This window comes from Leuciscus leuciscus (assembly GCF_965113295.1).
Source record: "Leuciscus leuciscus genome assembly, chromosome: 6".
In the NCBI taxonomy this organism is placed as follows: Eukaryota; Metazoa; Chordata; class Actinopteri; order Cypriniformes; family Leuciscidae; genus Leuciscus; species Leuciscus leuciscus.
This window is the reverse complement of record NC_138730.1, coordinates 47,472,876-47,492,199: the sequence shown is the minus strand read 5'-3', so window position 1 is coordinate 47,492,199 and position 19,324 is coordinate 47,472,876. Positions and strand designations below refer to the sequence as shown.

General features: G+C 43.9%; 1 protein-coding gene across 1 annotated transcript in view; it reads right to left on the bottom strand.

Moving 5' to 3' along the window:
* Positions 1-14,989: 14,989 nt before the first annotated feature.
* Positions 14,990-19,324, bottom strand: part of stk11 (serine/threonine kinase 11) — a 35,201-nt gene continuing 30,866 nt past the window's right edge. Inside the window, exons 9-10 of the mRNA XM_082173402.1 lie at positions 17,911-18,137; positions 14,990-15,478 (exon numbers count right to left, since the gene is read on the bottom strand). Coding sequence (XP_082029528.1) covers positions 17,941-18,137 — 197 coding nt within the window. The 3' untranslated portion in view covers positions 14,990-15,478; positions 17,911-17,940. The remainder of the gene's footprint in view (positions 15,479-17,910; positions 18,138-19,324) is intronic.

Sequence of the window (19,324 nt, the reverse complement as noted above, 5' to 3'; positions counted from 1 at the left end):
GTTTGGGGGGGCCCAGCGCGGGGGGGGAGTGGCCCCCGGGGACCAAACGAAATTTTTCCGTAGAAGTGTAGTGGGGCTACATGCCCACCAAATTTCATGTTCCCCGGTGCTTCGGTGTCCCTGGTATCGTTGACGAAAAATTTACGGGGGCCCCAGCGCGGGGAGGGGGGAGTGGCCCCCGGGGACCAAACGAAATTTTTCCGTAAAAGTCTAGTAGACGAACATACCATAAAAATGTCTTCATCCTCGGTGCCACGGTTCAGGTAGTTATTTAGGAAAAACTGCATTTTTTTGGGTTTGGGGGGGCCCAGCGCGGGGGGGGAGTGGCCCCCGGGGACCAAACGAAATTTTTCCGTAGAAGTCTAGTGGGGCTACATGCCCACCAAATTTCATGTTCCCCGGTGTTTCGGTGTCCCTGGTATCGTTGACGAAAAATTTACGGGGGCCCCAGCGCGGGGGGGGAAGTGGCCCCCGCGGACCAAACGAAATTTTTCCGTAAAAGTCTAGTAGACCAACATACCATAAAAATGTCTTCATCCTCGGTGCCACGGTTCAGGTAGTTATTTAGGAAAAACTGCATTTTTGGGGGTTTGGGGGGGCCCAGCGCGGGGGGGGAGTGGCCCCCGGGGACCAAACGAAATTTTTCCTTAGAAGTCTAGTGGGGCTACATGCCCACCAAATTTCATGTTCCCCGGTGTTTCGGTGTCCCTGGTATCGTTGACGAAAAATTTAAGGGGGCCCCAGCGCGGGGGGGGAAGTGGCCCCCAGGGACCAAACGAAATTTTTCCGTAAAAGTCTAGTAGACCAACATACCATAAAAATGTCTTCATCCTCGGTGCCACGGTTCAGGTAGTTATTTAGGAAAAACTGCATTTTTGGGGGTTTGGGGGGGCCCAGCGCGGGGGGGGAGTGGCCCCCGGGGACCAAACGAAATTTTTCCTTAGAAGTCTAGTGGGGCTACATGCCCACCAAATTTCATGTTCCCCGGTGCTTCGGTGTCCCTGGTATCGTTGACGAAAAATTCAGTAAGGTGACGAAAAAAAAAAAAAAAAAAAACTTTGACAATCCCTATATGACCGGCTAGCTACGCTAGCGGCGGTCATAATAAGAGGGATTCGGGACGGAATTTTAGACTGGGCGTGACGTCATGCGCGTTCACGGCACGCTCACATAGCTATGTCTGGCAGGTTTGTGTATTCGCCGGCATTCTCCGTAGAAGATGGATTGTAAGAGCAGGCTTGTAGTTCATTTCAAACACCAACGCAAACTCCACGCAAGATAAAAAAAAAAGAAAACTTGTCTCTAGTGCAACCAAAAGGGCAAAATTGGACTCAGACAGGCGTCGGAATAAGACGAGAGTAAACATAGGGACAGCAGTTGAAAAGTATTGACACATTTCACATAAATGTTCATCAGTGTGTATTGTCCCTGGCAAAATATCTAATAAATAAATCTGCACTACATGTAGTTTAATGATTTGCTATTCGATTAAAAAAGTTCAAATATCTTGAGTGTGATATAAAATGCTGATATATAGCCTAAGTTAGATAAATAGACACAAATTTTGAGCAAATTACTGCTTAATTAGGATGTATTGCTATTGGAATATGCTACTTAGCAGATCAATAAAACAGGCTAAACCCCCGCCACTCTTCGGCGGATTAGCCTGTTTGGCTTTTATGGTAACGTCATAGTGCCATTTAATTGTTTATTACTTTGAGACAATTGAGTGTACTTTTTTGACCGACTGTGCTTTGAGCTTTTACAAAGTAACAACTTATATTGTTCATGAACGTGTTTCCATAATAATACAATCATAAGTGGATACAGTAAACACATAACACAGTTCAACATGGAGATATATGGAAATAAAAAACGAAGTTTTCTACTACCCCCGTTTTTCCCTCACACATAAGTGTGTAATTTACTCAATTGCCTTTCCTTTCACATATTTAAAATGACTTGCAGATTTATAACTTTATTACCTCTGAAGACATTATGACTGTAAACAAAAGATTTGCGGCTGATGCTCCTTTGGTTATGAACAGCGTGCGTGTGGTCCATGAGCGTGCACATCTCTGGCTGCAGTTTCACTTGCCGCCAGAGGTGGCATAGTTCTGCAAAAACTCAGAATCTTGCTTAATGCACCTTTAACCTCCACATACTGGCCTATAGCAGACTGACAGATGCATGTTGGGTAGTGTGAACGGTTAGATTCATCTGGTGAGTTTTGGTGAAGTGATCATCACACATATCAAAAGGAAACACACAAAAATGAAGAATTACATAATGCAAAAATAAAAAAACTGAGCTAAACATGATTGCCTGTGGAACTGAGCTCTTGCTATTGGAGGTGTAAAGGGGTCGTTGCCATGGAAACAGCCGTGTCACTGGCCAGAGGTCACACACGCCAGAGATGATGACCCGCTTCTGGACAGTCTTGCCGTTTCCTCTCACAATAATAATGGCAGATTCTTTGAGTTAATCGTGTGGAGGAAGAGTTTCCTGCAGCTCTAAAATAAAGAAGAGGTTTCCACCAGCCTCAGTCATCCATCAACACACGCATGACATCACTTCCTGTTGAGTGAATCCCTCAAAAAACTGAGTTTGAGAACAAAATTGTGACATGTTCGTCTGGTGCTTCTCAGTCATGTTTGACCTAAAATTGTTTTTTTTTTTTTTTTTTTTACTTCATAGGAATGGTATGAAACTTGGTAAAGGTTTTGACACTTGCTGTGTGAACACAATGAACATGATTCGAACAGGTTAAATGGTCCTGAAAACAATGGTCACACACTTGTGCTCCTCGCGGTCAAAACCAAGGGGGTAATCCATCAGCCGGAAACTGAAGCTTCCCCGGGCGCCGCCATTGATTAGCAGACCATCACCTGCTGTTAGCATCCCATTGACTCCCATTCATTTTGGCGTCACTTTGACAGCGAATAACTTTACATCTGAGGTGTTTAAAGACTCCATTTGTCCATTATTTATTTCTAAAGAAACACGAAAATATATAAAAGGCTCCATTACCTTGTATCTTACGTTATGGCCCCGTAGAAGCAGTTTTTGTAAAAATAGGCTAACCATTGCGTCATAACCACGTGCTCTCTGTCGCACAGTAGTGAGGTTTGAGTCTGCGCAGTACGCTCAGCCATCAGGAAGTGAGAGCTTCTAATTGACTTCACTTTTCTCCGTTGAAACCAATGGGGTCGCTGTGTCCAGTTTATATACTGTCTATGGTCAAAACTAGCGCATTGGAAATTAATGAGACGAAGTTCCTCTAGTGGAAGCGTTTGGTACTGCAGCCGAACAACATCTCACTGAAAGATCGTTTTTTGAGATATCAAGCTCAAATTTGGAACACAACTTGTTTAAATTTATAGTTAGTTTTAGAGTAAAACAGGATTTCGAAAATATATATTTCATATAAAAAATTAAAAAGGTATTTTTGTGCTTTTTTTTTTACTTTACTTTTTTTAAGTTCACTTTATTAAACTTTTCTCACTTCAGCAATAATCTGCCGAGTGTCGTCTTTGAAAAGAGATCAAACTTCAGTCTGTCGCTCTAAAGCATTCAAGATTTATGACAGTTTAAGTTGGAAATGTAATTTTCAGGTCTATGCTCAAAAAGTTACTAAATGGATTATAAATACAGTGTAAATATAATTTAGTATAAAAATCCCCTAAAAATACACAACATTAAATAAAAAATATTATCAAACTAAAATATAGTACATTCCTTTCATTGACCAAATATAAAAAAATCTGTCTTGTTTGACCGACAAGTGAAGATCAGTTCAAGTTATGTAGCAGATGTGAGTTATACAACCGTTTCAAACACGGCTCATCCAATCAGAATCCAGAGTCATAATGATGTTATATTTTAAAATCCTTTGTTTTCCGGCTTGTTTGTGTATAGATCATGGGAATACTTGCTCTCTTAAAGACTCGAGGATGTGCAGAAGAAGAAGAAGATCACAGGAGATCACAGGCTCAGGGTTTGAGCGTCACTGATGAGTCGATGCGCTCGAGTCCTGCGTGCAGAAACACTGATGACACACACAAACCCTGATGACACACACTAACCCTGATGACACACACTAACCCTGATGACACACACTAACACACTAACCCTGATGACACACACTAACCCTGATGACACACACTAACCCTGATGACACACACTAACCCTGATGACACACACTAACCCTGATGACACACACTAAAGGCGGCCGCACACCGGATGCGCAGCTCAGCGCCGCGCCACGTCTAGGACAACTGTCACCTGAAAATCCGATAACATCAGCAATTTTCTGATTTCTGTAAATAAATGTAAAACTAAATGTATATTGCAGCACAGGGTGAAGTCCGTATATACATTAACTACGATTTGAGACACACACATGTAAATTTTATATAAAACTATGTAAATGGCGCTCTGTGGCGCGGCAGGATTTTGAACACGGTCCTGAGCCGCCGCGGACAGACGCCGAAAGGCGCCGCCAGTGTGTGTACTCTCATAGAGAATAGTGTGTTCGAATTTAAAAGACGTGGCGCTGCGCAGCGCGCCGCCGAGCTGCGCGTCCGGTGTGCGACCCCCTTAACACTGATGACACACTCTAACCCTGATGACACACACTAACCCTGATGACACACACTAACACTGATGACACACACTAACACTGATGACACACACTAACACTGATGACACACACTAACCCTGATGACACACACTAACCCTGATGACACACACTAACCCTGATGACACACACTAACACTGGAAGATGGCGCTCCTGAGAGGGCGACGTCGCGGAGCTCTCAGAGTCAAATTATTTTTTTGTTTATTTCTTGTTGTTTTGCACTATACTATGGTAACAGCATGGTCAGAAAATAGCATTTATGACCGGGCAACCCTATTAAGGCTGAGAGAGTGCAGTCATTTTGGACTTTTAGACACGAGCACGCTTAGCTCCTATCCTGAGCTAGCAAGCGACGGCGACAAGACGCTAGGCCGATACCCGGATAACAACAGGCCCAGGCGGAGACGCGGCAGGCGGGGAGGGGCCGAACGACGACTCCGGCGCTTGGTTAGCAGTGGAAAGTTAGCCCTCCCGGTCATACTGTTTGCTAACGTCCAGTCTCTGTTAAACAAGATGGATGAGCTCCGGGTTCGGATCTCCACGCAAAGGGACTTACAGGACTGCTCCATGCTGTGCTTCTGTGAAACATGGCTGGGGGAAAGGACACCCGACGAGGCGATAACACTAGATGGCTACACGGCCTTTAGGGAGGACCGGAGCGCAGTGGATAGCGGCAAGACTCGTGGCGGAGGAACGGCCGTCCTCGTCAAACAGACTTGGTGTACCGACTGTAAGCTTATTTCTAAATCTTGCTCTGAGAATGTGGAGTTTTTAACTTTGAAGCTACGGCCGTTTTACTTACCCAGAGAATTGCAATGCATTATTGTGAGTGTTGTGTACATTCCCCCCTCCGCCAAAGAAGAGGCTGCACTCAGGGAGCTACATGACATGATCAATGAGCATGAAAACAAATATCCTGATGCTGCTTTTATTATTTTGGGAGATTTTAATCATTGCAACCTGAAGAAAAACATGCCAAAACTGTATCAGTTTGTGAATTTTCCAACTAGAGAAAATAAGATACTGGACCACTGCTACAGCAATATTAGAAATGCCTTTACAGCTGAACCAAAACCCCATTTTGGCAAGTCTGACCATCTGGCAATTCGGCTCAAGCCCACCTACATCAAGAGGCTTAAGGCACAGCCAGTCACAACAAAAACTGTTAACACCTGGACTGACAGTGCACAGGCTAGCCTGCAGGGTTGTTTAGAGGCCACAGACTGGAACATCTTTAAGGAGGCCACAGATGATATCCATGAATACACCGAGGCTGTGAGTGATTACATCAGTTGGTGCACATCTACATGTGCACCTCCCAGAACTGTGCGTGTGTTTCCAAACCAGAAACCTTGGTTTAATGGAAATATAAAACAGAAGATCAGGAAAAGGCAGGAAGCTTTTAAGTCAGGAGATCAAAGTGAGTACAAGAAAGCCCGGTATGAGCTACAGAAGTCCATCAGAGCTGCAAAGAGGGCGTATTCCCAAAAACTTGAAAGATTTTATCTAAGTAACAACACGCGCAGTATGTGGCAGGGAATTCAAGCAGTCACAAATTACAAGAAAATAGTACCAGCCGCAGACCCCCTGGATGTCACCCTCCCGGACAGCCTTAACACCTTCTACACCAGGTTTGACAGAATGAACACAGATATCCCTTCAAAAGCCTCCTGCAACCCCACGGACACTGTCTTTCAGGTGACACCCACTCAGGTCCTGGAAGCTCTGAGGCAGGTGAACCCCCACAAGGCTGTTGGACCAGACGGCGTCCCTCCCAGAGTTCTCACTGGTGTGTATGTAGACATTTTCAACCTGTCTCTAAACCAAGCAGTAGTCCCTCGTATTTTTAAATCCTCTATCATTGTACCAGTTTCAAAAAAGCCAAATCCATCCACTCTGAATGACTTCAGGCCAGTGGCACTCACGCCAGTCGCCATGAAGTGTTTAGAAAAACTGGTTCTTACACACATTAATCACATGGTTCCGGGCACAATCGACCCCCTTCAGTTCGCCTATCGCCCCAACCGCTCAGTGGACGACGCAGTGGCCGTTGCGCTACACCACATCCTGCAACATCTGGACAGCAGAGGAACATATGTTAGAACGCTGTTCTTGGATTATAGTTCGGCTTTTAATACCATCCGCCCGGGCAGGCTGACTGAGAAGCTGACAGACCTCGGCGTCCCGACTCCCACCTGTAACTGGATCTTGGATTTCCTGACTGAAAGACCACAGGTGGTGAGGATGGCAAGGAGGGTGTCTGCAGAGCTCATTGTCAGCACAGGATCACCACAAGGCTGCTGTCTCAGTCCTAAACTATTCACCCTGTACACACATGACTGTGTCTCCACCCAGGATAATACCATCATCATTAAGTATGCGGATGATACCACCATTCTGGGCCTCATCAAGGGGGGGGACGAGTCGGGCTACAGGACTTTGGTGAATGACATTCTTGCCTATGGTGAAGTGAACGACCTATGCCTTAATACAGATAAGACAAGAGAAGTAATCATGGACTTCAGGAAAAATCCACCCCCCCTGCAGCCCCTCTTCATCAAGGGGACTGAGGTGGAGAGGGCTGACAGTTACAGATTCCTGGGACTACAAGTAACATCAGATCTGAACTGGACCTTGAACACTGCTGCCACAGTGAAAAAAGCCCAGCAGAGACTGTATTTCATCAGGCTGCTCAGAAAAGCTGGTCTGCACTGTCGCCCTCTCACCCAGGTCTACAAAGGACTGATAGAGAGCATCCTCACTACAGGCATCACTGTATGGTATGGAAACACCACACAGACAGAGAGGAAGGCTCTGCAAAGAGTCATAAAGACTGCAGAGAGGATTATTAGAACAGAACTCCCCTCCATGGATACAATTTACACACAGCGCTGTCAGAAAAGAGCAGAGAGAATTATTAGAGACACATTACATCCAGCTCACTCCCTGCTCACATACAAAAACTGTACATACAATCTCAGGCACAAACGAGCGGACAGCATTATCACAAGTAGAACACGCTTTTATAACAGCTTTTTCCCAGCCACAGTGAGACTCTTGGCAAAAACAAAATGAACTACTGTTTCTAGGGCTTGTGCAATATACTTATGCATTATATTTTATTTATTTATTTATTTATTTATTACGCAACTTTGCACTATAATATATCATATTATATTATGTTGTCTCTGGGGCCTGTGCAATATGCTACATACTTGTGCAATTTACAATGCAAATTTACACTTTTAATGGGTTTTGTGCAATTTTTTATTTTAATGTATATGTTTTATAGATAGATTTATGTCTTTTTTGTGTGTCTTTTTAAATCTGACTTGACTTTCTGAGCAATAACCGCACAAGAGTTCCTATGTGTGTAAGCACAAATGGCAAATAAAGTTCTTGAATCTTGAACACTGATGACACACACAAACCCTGATGACACACACTAACCCTGATGACACACACTAACCCTGATGACACACACAAACCCTGATGACACACACTAACCCTGATGACACACACTAACCCTGATGACACACACTAACCCTGATGACACACACTAACCCTGATGACACACACTAACCCTGATGACACACACTAACCCTGATGACACACACTAACACTGATGACACACACTAACCCTGATGACACACACTAACCCTGATGACACACACTAACACTGATGACACACACTCACCCTGATGACACACACTAACACTGATGACACACACTAACCCTGATGACACACACTAACCCTGATGACACACTCTAACCCTGATGACACACACTAACACTGATGACACACACTAACCCTGATGACACACACTCACCCTGATGACACACACTCACCCTGATGACACACACTAACCCTAATGATGACACACACTAACCCTGATGACACACACTAACACTGATGACACACTCTAACCCTGATGACACACACTAACACTGATGACACACACTAACACTGATGACACTCACAAACACTGATGACACACACAAACCCTGATGACACACACTCACCCTGATGACACACACTAACACTGATGACACACACTAGCCCTAATGATGACACACACTAACCCTAATGATGACACACACTAACCCTGATGACACACACTAACACTGATGACACACACTAACACTGATGACACACTCTAACCCTGATGACACACACTAACACTGATGACACTCACAAACACTGATGACACTCACAAACACTGATGACACACACAAACCCTGATGACACACACTAACACTGATGACACTCACAAACACTGATGACACACACTAACCCTGATGACACACACTAACACTGATGACACACACTAGTCACACACAAACACTAGTGACACACACAAACACTGATGATGACACAAACACTGATGACAAACACTAGTGACACACACAAACACTGATGACAAACACTAGTGACACACACAAACACTGATGATGACACAAACACTGATGACACACACTAGTGACACACACAAACACTGATGATGACACAAACACTGATGACAAACACTAGTGACACTCACAAACACTGATGACACACACTAACACTGATGACACTCACAAACACTGATGACACTCACAAACACTGATGACACTCACAAACACTGATGACACACACAAACCCTGATGACACACACTAACACTGATGACACACACTAGTCACACACAAACACTAGTGACACACACAAACACTGATGATGACACAAACACTGATGACAAACACTAGTGACACACACAAACACTGATGATGACACAAACACTGATGACACACACTAGTGACACACACAAACACTGATGATGACACAAACACTGATGACAAACACTAGTGACACTCACAAACACTGATGACACACACTAACACTGATGACACTCACAAACACTGATGACACTCACAAACACTGATGACACACACAAACCCTGATGACACACACTAACACTGATGACACACACTAGTCACACACAAACACTAGTGACACACACAAACACTGATGATGACACAAACACTGATGACAAACACTAGTGACACACACAAACACTGATGACAAACACTAGTGACACACACAAACACTGATGATGACACAAACACTGATGACACACACTAGTGACACACACAAACACTGATGATGACACAAACACTGATGACAAACACTAGTGACACACACAAACACTGATGATGACAAACACTGATGACAAACACTAGTGACACACACTGAACAACAGACTGCGGTGCTCGAGGGATCCTTCACTCACACATCACCCATTCACACACATGATGCTGCACACAGTCAGATGTTTCACAGAATGTTCACGCTGCTCAAGGCAAACTCCATTTTAGTATCATTAAGATACTCTTATAATTTTTACAGGCTTTCTACACATTTTCAATATCAAAATTCCAGACTCAAATTTCCAAACGCATATTTTTATTTCAATGAAATTGAATGTACTATATTTTAGTTCGATAAGGTTTTTTATTTAATCTTTTTTTAGAGGATTTTATGGTACTAAATTATATTTACGCTGTATTTATAATCCATTTATTCACTTTTTGAGCATAGACCTGAAAATTACATTTCCAACTTAAACTGGTAAATCTTGAACGCTTTAGAGCGACAGACTGAAGTTTGATCTCTTTTCAAAGACGACACTTGGCAGATTATTGCTGAAGTGAGAAAAGTTTTATAAAAAGTGAACTTAAAAGTTACAGAATTTTACATTTATTGTTATGAAAAATATACTATAAAAAATTATATTTTCAATTTTTATATGAAATATATATTTTCAAAAAACTAATTTTACTCTAAAACTGCAAGAAAATCAAAGCACTAAGCCTAAACAAGATGTGTTTGAAATATGAGCTTGATATAAAAAATAAAAAAATAGAGCTTTCAGTGAGATGTTGTTCGGCTGCAGTACCAAACGCTTCCACTAGAGGAAATTCATCTCATTCATTTCCAATGTGTCATTTCTGACCGTGAGGAGCACAAGTGGGACTATTTCTTTCAGGACCATTTCAACTTTTTGAATCATGTCCATGATTTGTGTGTGTGTTCACACAGCAAGTGCCAAAACCTTTACCAAGTTTCATACCATTCAGATAAAGTAGGAAAAAAAAAACAGGTCCTAGGTGACGGGTCAGACTAAGAGCGGTTCAAAACCCCTTTATGATGCCAATAAATTCGAGGACCGTGACGTCGCCCGGCATGGCGCAGCCGGGGCCCCACCCTGGAGCCAGGCCCGGGGTTGGGGCTCGTATGCGAGCGCCTGGTGGTCGGGCCTCCCCCCATGGGGTCCGGCCGGGCTCAGCCTGAAGGAGCGACGTGGGGCCACCCTCCCGTGGACCCACCACCTGCAGGAGGGACCGTAAGGGGCCGGTGCTTAGTGGATCGGGCGGCAGTCGAAGGCGGGAGCCTCGACAACCCGATCCCTGGACACGGAATTTAGCTCTAGGGACTTGGAACGTCACCTCTCTGGCGGGGAAGGAGCCTGAGATTGTGCTTGAGGTTCAGAGATTCCGACTAGAGATAGTTGGGATCACCTCCACGCACGGCTTGGGCTCTGGAACCACACTCCTTGAGAGAGGATGGACTCTTCACCACTCTGGAGTTGCCCATGGTGAGAGGCGGCGGGCTGGTGTGGGTTTGCTAATAGCCCCCCAGCTCAGCCGCCATGTGTTGGAGTTCACCCCGGTGAATGAGAGGGTCGCTTCCCTGCGCCTTCGGGTCGGGCTCACTGTTGTTTGCGCCTATGGGCCAAACGGCAGTGCAGAGTACCCGGCCTTCTTGGGGTCTCTGGGAGGGGTGCTGGAAAGTGCTCCGACTGAGGACTCCCTCGTTCTACTGGGGGACTCGAACGGCCACGTGGGCAGCGACAGTGACACCTGGAGGGGCGTGATTGGGAGGAACGGCCCCCCTGATCTGAACCCGAGTGGTGTTCTGTTATTGGACTTCTGTGCTAGTTACAGTAACGAACACCATGTTCAAGCATAAGGGTGTCCATCAGTGCACATGGCACCAGGGACACCCTAGGCCGGAGGTCGATGATCGACTTTGTGGTTGTTTCATCTGGCTGTATGTCTTGGACACTCGGGTGAAGAGAGGGGCGGAGCTGTAAAATGATCTGCACCTGGTGGTGAGTTGGATCCGATGGCGGGGGAGGAAGCTGGACAGACTCGGCAGACCCAAACTTACTGTGAGGGTCCGTTGGGAACGTTTGGCCGAATCCCCTGTCAGAGAGATCTTCAACTTCCACCTCCGGCGGAGCTTCGACCAGATCCCAAGGGAGTCTGGAGATATTGAGTCCGAGTTGACCATGTTCTCCACCTCCATTGTCAACGCGGCCACTCGGAGCTGTGGCCGTAAGGTCTCCGGTGCCTGTCGAGGCGGCAATCCCTGAACCCGGATGAGATCCGCCCCGAGTACCTCAAGTCTCTGGATGTTGTGGGGCTGTCTTGGCTGACACGCCTCTGCAGCATCGCGTGGCGGTCGGGGACAGTACCTTTGGACTGGCAGACCGGGGTGGTGGTCCCTCTTTTTAAGAAGGGGGACCGGAGGGTGTGCTCCAACTATAGGGGGAATCACACTTCTCAGCCTCCCCGGGAAATTCTATGCCAGGGTACTGGAGAGGAGAATACGGCCGATAGTAGAACCTCGGATTCAGGAGGAACAGTGTGGTTTTCGTCCCGGTCATAGAACACTGGACCAGCTCTATACCCTCTCCAGGGTGCTGGAGGGTTCATGGGAGTTTGCCCAACCAATCCACATGTGCTTTGTGGATTTGGAGAAGGCATTCGACTGTGTCCCTCGCGGCATCTTGTGGAGGGTGCTCTGGGAGTATGGGGTTCTGGGACCCTTTGCTAAGGGCTGTCCGGTCCCTGTACGACCGGAACAGGAGCTTGGTTCGCATTGCCGGCAGTAAGTCAGACTTGTTCCCGGTGCATGTTGGACTCCGGCAGGGCTGCCCTTTGTCGCCGGTTCTGTACATAATTTTTATGGACAGAATTTCTTGGAGGGTGTGAAAAGAGGGTGTCAGGTTTGGGGTAGGGTTGTAACGGTATACCGGTATGGCGATTTATCACGATATTGGCATGTACGATTATCATATCGTAAACATTTGCTAATCCACGGTTTTGGAAAAAAAATTAAACCAGATCTCATCTGCGCATATGCAACTTCTTTTCACTTGACTGCTTAGACTCCACCAAAATGTCTGAGACAGAGGCTGCGAATTCTAATCTCTATCCCCCGCCGAAAACAAAGTTAAAATCTGCAGTGTGGGAATACTTTGGTTATCTGAAAAAAGAACGCGGGATTTTCCTTGAAGATGGATATTCAGTTGTGTCCAGAAATATGGACAAAGAGTGGCTGCAAAAGGAGGAAATATGTCGAACATGTTCTCCCATATTCGCGAACACCATCCCTCCCTGCAGATAAATTTATAAATGGTAAATTTACCATTGAACACATGAACATATCCAGAGCTGCTCTGCATTTATTTAAAATAATCATCAAATACACTCTGACTGAAACTCATAGGTGTTTAGTACAACCTGTCAAAATAAAAGTTTGATTTAGCTTAAAGAAATATGTTACTATTGTACAATATAATATAGCTAACTTAAAGTTATAACAACAACAATAATAATACATTTATTTCAACATTAAGAAATATAGTGTTTTGTCTGTTTTAATTTAGTAAACAGTGTTGTGCAGAGTATGCAGACACACAAAAGTTGTTACATTTCATCTGATTGCATTTTCAATAATATATTTGTATTAAATCATAGAATCCAGACAAATTATATCAGACAAGTTACCCAGAATTTCTGAGGAAATAAAATACATTTCATAAGACTCTACTATCTTATAATTATCTTAAATAATAATTAATAAAATTAAGAATACAAATAAGTTAAGGTTTTATGAATTCAATTGATTAGACATGTTTGTTCCAATGGGAATTAATTTTTTCTTTCTTATTTTTTCAAAAGGTAGACTCATGCAAAAAAGTTTTTTTTATTTTTTATTAAAGTTTGTTTTAATAAACCATATGTTCAACCAAAAAAAACCCCTATCTGTTTTCATTCATTTAAGGGCCATTGTAGCAGATGATTAAAATAATAATAATGATTGTTTAATACCGTGTATCATGAAACCGTGATATTTTCTGAGACGATTATCATACCGTGAAAATCTCATACCGTTACAACCCTAGTTTGGGGACCACACGATTTCATCTCTGCTCTTTGCGGATGATGTTGTTGTGCTGGCCCCATCAGACCGGGACCTTCAGCATGCACTGGGACGGTTTGCAGCTGAGTGTGAAGCGGCTGGGTTGAGAATCAGCACCTCCAAATCAGATGCCATGGTTCTCAGTCGGAAAAGGGTGGTTTGCCTGCCTCAAGTGGAGGAGTTCAAGTATCTTGGGGTCTTGTTCACGAGTGAGGGATGGATGGAATGGAAGATTGACAGACGGATCGGTGCAGCTTCTGCAGTAATGCGGTCAATGTACCGGTCTGTCGTGGTGAAGAAGGAGCTGAGCCAGCCCCGGATAAGCAGAAGAAGATGGATGGATGGATGGATGGATGTCTCAATTCTAGCACTTTAAGTACCTCTTCAGAAATATGTCTGTTTTTTAAGGGTTTTCCAGGACTTACACTTCAAAAAGTCAAATCCAAGCACTTCAAGCACCTTGTACAAACCCTAGATAAACTTACGTTTAGAAATTCTTAATTTTATAATTCTATACAGAAAAATGAATACAGAAAATAGTCTGAAAACACAATTTTTCCGTACTTTTCCAAACTGCGCAGGAACCCAGCAAATTTAACTAAGTTCCCATCATTGATTCTGTTATTTCCCCCTTATTAACCGTGAAGCCGCTTTGAAATGATCTGTATTGCATATAGTGCTAGGTTTCCGCACTGCAACTTTGTAAAGTTTTACCACACCTGCCGGCCGTAAATATATTTTACCAGCCATGAAACCGATTAATCCTTTTTAAAGTTAAAAATGATTCAGTGAAGAGCAGCGAGTGATTTTTCTTTGTCGTTTGAGCAGGAATATTAGGCTGCTGTCACTTTAAGAGCGAATGCACGGATCTAACACACTGATACACATGCGCTCTCTTTCTCAACGGTTTATGAAATAAAGCTGACTTGCAGAAGAAAATGCATGTATTTGGAATGAATTGTGAACGTCGTTTGAAACGACACGATTAAACGAGTAAACATCGGATGTAGAGCGAAAACCCCATAACCCTCCATCCCAGCATGCAGTGCAACACCTTCTTCCAATCACACACGCATGCAAATAAAGGACCATGAGCCTCAGCTTCAGTTGGGATGTGTTTTATATAAATAATACTTAAAAAATAATTATCAGGAAAAACAAACCAAATGGGGAAATGAACCCAGACGTCCTGTGGCGATCAGCTCTCCGTCCAAACGCGTCCCAGCATGCAGTTTATAGTTTAACATCGTATATTCATCATCATCTGCAGCTTCTGCTCTCTACATCACACTCCGCATCTGAAGCTGCAGTAATAACTGTAAATTAAAAGACGGTCTAAAACTAAACGGAAGGTCTTCGGGTGCTGATCGGGATCCAGGAGAAACCCAACGGATGATCCTCAGCGGCAGAGGGGGATTGTGGGAAACATCTCCACTCTTTAACAGCGTTCTCAAGTCAAGTCAGTCCAGACAAGAGAAACCAGTGTCCTGGCACCGTGTGTTTGAGTTCATCATCATCATCATCATCATCATGGCAGAAGTGTGCGTCGGGAACAGCGTTCAGTATTCGGCTGCTGGGAAACAACATAAACCTGCGGAGGGGGGGGGGGGGGAGGGGGGGGGGGGGGGGGGAGAGAGAGAGAGAGAGAGAGAGAGAGAGAGAGGGAGAGAGAGCGAGAGAAAGAGAGAGAAAGAGAGAGAAAGAGAGAGAGAGACTATTATATGAGAGAGATCATACAGAAACTAACAGAAATACAAGCAAACACTGTCAAAAATAAAGAACTTATAAAGTTGTTATAAACTTATAAAGGTTAATAAGAGGAGGTTTTACAATTTCAGTCTATTTTAAAAACTCTAATTTAATTCAATGTAATATTTTAGAGATGCACTGATATGAATACTTTGGCCGATACCGATAATTCTTTATATTTGAAAGCCAATTACCGATATATCGGCCGATATAAATCTAAATCCAAATTTTTGACATTACAAAGCCTTATTACAAAACAAAAGTCATCATTAAAAGCCATGACCCAAACACACAATTATAATGTTTTTATTATAATTTTATGCATCTGATATGACAGACTTGCACTTTACTGTATTTCCCTTTTTCAAAGTGATTCCAATTATATTTTAAGCAATTCAAACCCATCATGTTGAACAGTCGCATCTGAAGGAAATAATCTATTATTTATCGGCTTTAATATATTGGACACATTTTCTTATCGGGCCGATAACGATAACAGTAAAACTGAACATATATCGGCCGATACCGATAGGATGACCGATATATCCTGCATTCCTACAATATTTGCAATTTCTTAGTAGTCCTTTGTTAACGAGTTCTGAGTGAAAATTGTTTCTAAACTAAATGTTTCATAATATTTTATTGTTACATATTTACATTTATTTGAATTGTTTTATTTATAAAAATAGTATAAACCGCTAGTACATTCAGAAAATTAATTCTAGGCTGTTTTCAGGAAACTGACACGATTCAAAGCGCTGATGAGGTCATAGAAACAGAAAAAAAATACAATATTAAATGCTTCCAACCGAACAAACATGGACTGGATCACATTTCATCACAAAATCAAAACATTTGCATAAAGAAAATTACGTTTATTATAGTGCTGGGCAACGATTAATCACATCCAAAATAAAAGTTTGTGATTACATAATATATGCGTGTATACTATTTTTTACATATATTTTATATATATGAAATATTTACATGTATATACTGTATATTTATACATAATTTACATTATATATTTTCTTAAATACATACATGCATGTGTGTGTGCACTTATATATACACAAAACACACAGTACACACACACACATATATTATTATGTAAACACAAACTTTTATTTTGGATGCGATTAATTGTTGCCCAGCACTAAAATATTTTTAAATCTAAAATTAAATTAAATAAATATTATTTTGTAAATGTACTTATGCATCATGTTAGTATTTGTTCATTTTAATAATAAAAAATGTGTCCCACAAAAAATGATTACTGTATTAACGACAATGACATTTTCTTCATATTACAGTGAAAAAATAAAGTTTCAGCACATTTTACTGCACATTCTCAGTGATGTCCAAATGCAAAGTCTTCAAATAGGCATTTTCTTCATATAACTGATCATTTCTATCTTGATCAATCCTCGTCTCACGCTGGAAGCTTCAGTGTCTGCTTTACATTCTCGTAACACTTTGTGATTGATGCCTTTGCATTTGTGATTTCCGTATATTACGAGAGGAAAGTGTAAACAGGTTTCCATCCAATGAAGATGAGAGCGCTAAATATAGAGAGACGCAGAGAGAGAAGAGTCTGAGTCACCACTCCATCAGACATGAGAGAGAGAGAGAGAGAGAGAGAGAGAGAGAGAGAGAGAGAGAGAGAGAGAGAGAGAGAGAGAGAGAGAGGGACAGAGAGAGACAGAGAGAGAGAGAAGAGAGGAGAGAGAGAGAGAGAGAGAGAGAGGGACAGAGAGAGACAGAGAGAGACAGAGAGAGAGAGAGAGAGAGAGAGAGAGAGAGAGACACAGAGAGAGAGAGAGACAGAGAGAGAGAGAGAGAGAGAGAGAGAGAGAGAGAGAGAGAGAGAGATAGAGAGAGACAGAGGGGGAGAGAGAGAGACAGAGAGAGAGACAGAGAGAGAGAGAGAGAGAGAGAGAGAGACAGAGAGAAAGGAGAGAGAGAGACTGAGTCATTGCATTCACTGCGGCATCTCATCAGCATTAGAGGAACCCCACCCTGAACACACTGACTCGCACACGCACGCGCGCACGCACACACTCGCACACTCTTGTACAGGTGTGCAGCAGGAGTGGATGGGTCACTGCTGTTTGCAGTTGTGTGAGGCGTGTGTGTGAGGTGTGTGAGAGGTGTGTGTTCTCTCACCTGTACAGGTGTGCAGCAGGAGCAGATGGGTCACTGCTGTTTGCAGGTGTGTGTTAGAGGTGTGTTAGAGGTGTGTGTGAGGTGTGTGTGAGGTGTGTGTTCTCTCACCTGTACAGGTGTGCAGCAGGAGCGGATGGGTCACTGCTGTTTGCAGGTGGAGAGTTTGCGGATCTTGCTGGCGGCTGAGATGCTCTTCCTCGAGGGATTGGAGGAGGAACTGGAGCGCCGCTCGGGTTTGGGTTTCAGTGACGCCGACTCCGTGCCGTTCACACACACCGGCTTGGCCACCGCACACACTCGCTCTTCCTCATCCTCCTCATCCTCCAAAACCTGCCCTGTTACACACAACAACACTGATGTTTAGTGACGAACACACTATAACACACTCACTCTCTCACACTCACTCTCTCACACTCTCACTCTCTCACACTCTCACTCTCTCACACTCACACTCACTCACTCTCTCACACTCACTCACTCTCTCACACTCACTCACTCTCTCACACTCACTCTCTCACACACACTCACTCACTCTCTCACACACACTCACTCACTCTCTCACACACACTCACTCACTCTCTCACACACACTCACTCACTCTCTCACACACACTCACTCTCTCACACTCACTCACTCTCTCACACACACTCACTCTCTCACACACACTCACTCTCTCACACACACTCACTCTCTCACACACACTCACTCTCTCACACACACTCACTCTCTCACACACACTCACTCTCTCACACACACTCACACTCACACTCACTCTCTCACACACACTCACACACACTCACTCTCTCACACACACTCACTCTCTCACACACACTCACACTCACTCTCTCACACACACTCACTCTCTCACACACACTCACTCTCTCACACACACTCACTCTCTCACACACACTCACTCTCTCACACACACTCACACTCACTCTCTCACACACACTCACACTCACTCTCTCACACACACTCACACTCACTCTCTCACACACACCTCACACTCACACTCACTCTCTCACACACACTCACACTCTCACACACACTCACACACACTCACACTCTCACACACACTCACACTCTCACACACACTCACACACACTCACTCTCTCTCTCTCACACACTCACTCTCTCACACACTCACTCTCTCACACACTCACTCTCTCACACACTCACTCTCTCACACACTCACTCTCTCACACACTCACTCTCTCACACACTCACTCTCTCACACACTCACTCTCTCACACACTCACTCTCTCACACACTCACTCTCTCACACACTCACTCTCTCACACACTCACTCTCTCACACACTCACTCTCTCACACACTCACTCTCTCACACACTCACTCTCTCACACACTCACTCTCTCACACACTCACTCTCTCACACACTCACTCTCTCACACACTCACTCTCTCACACACTCTCTCTCACACACTCTCTCTCACACACTCTCTCTCACACACTCACTCTCTCACACACTCACTCTCTCACACACTCACTCTCTCACACACT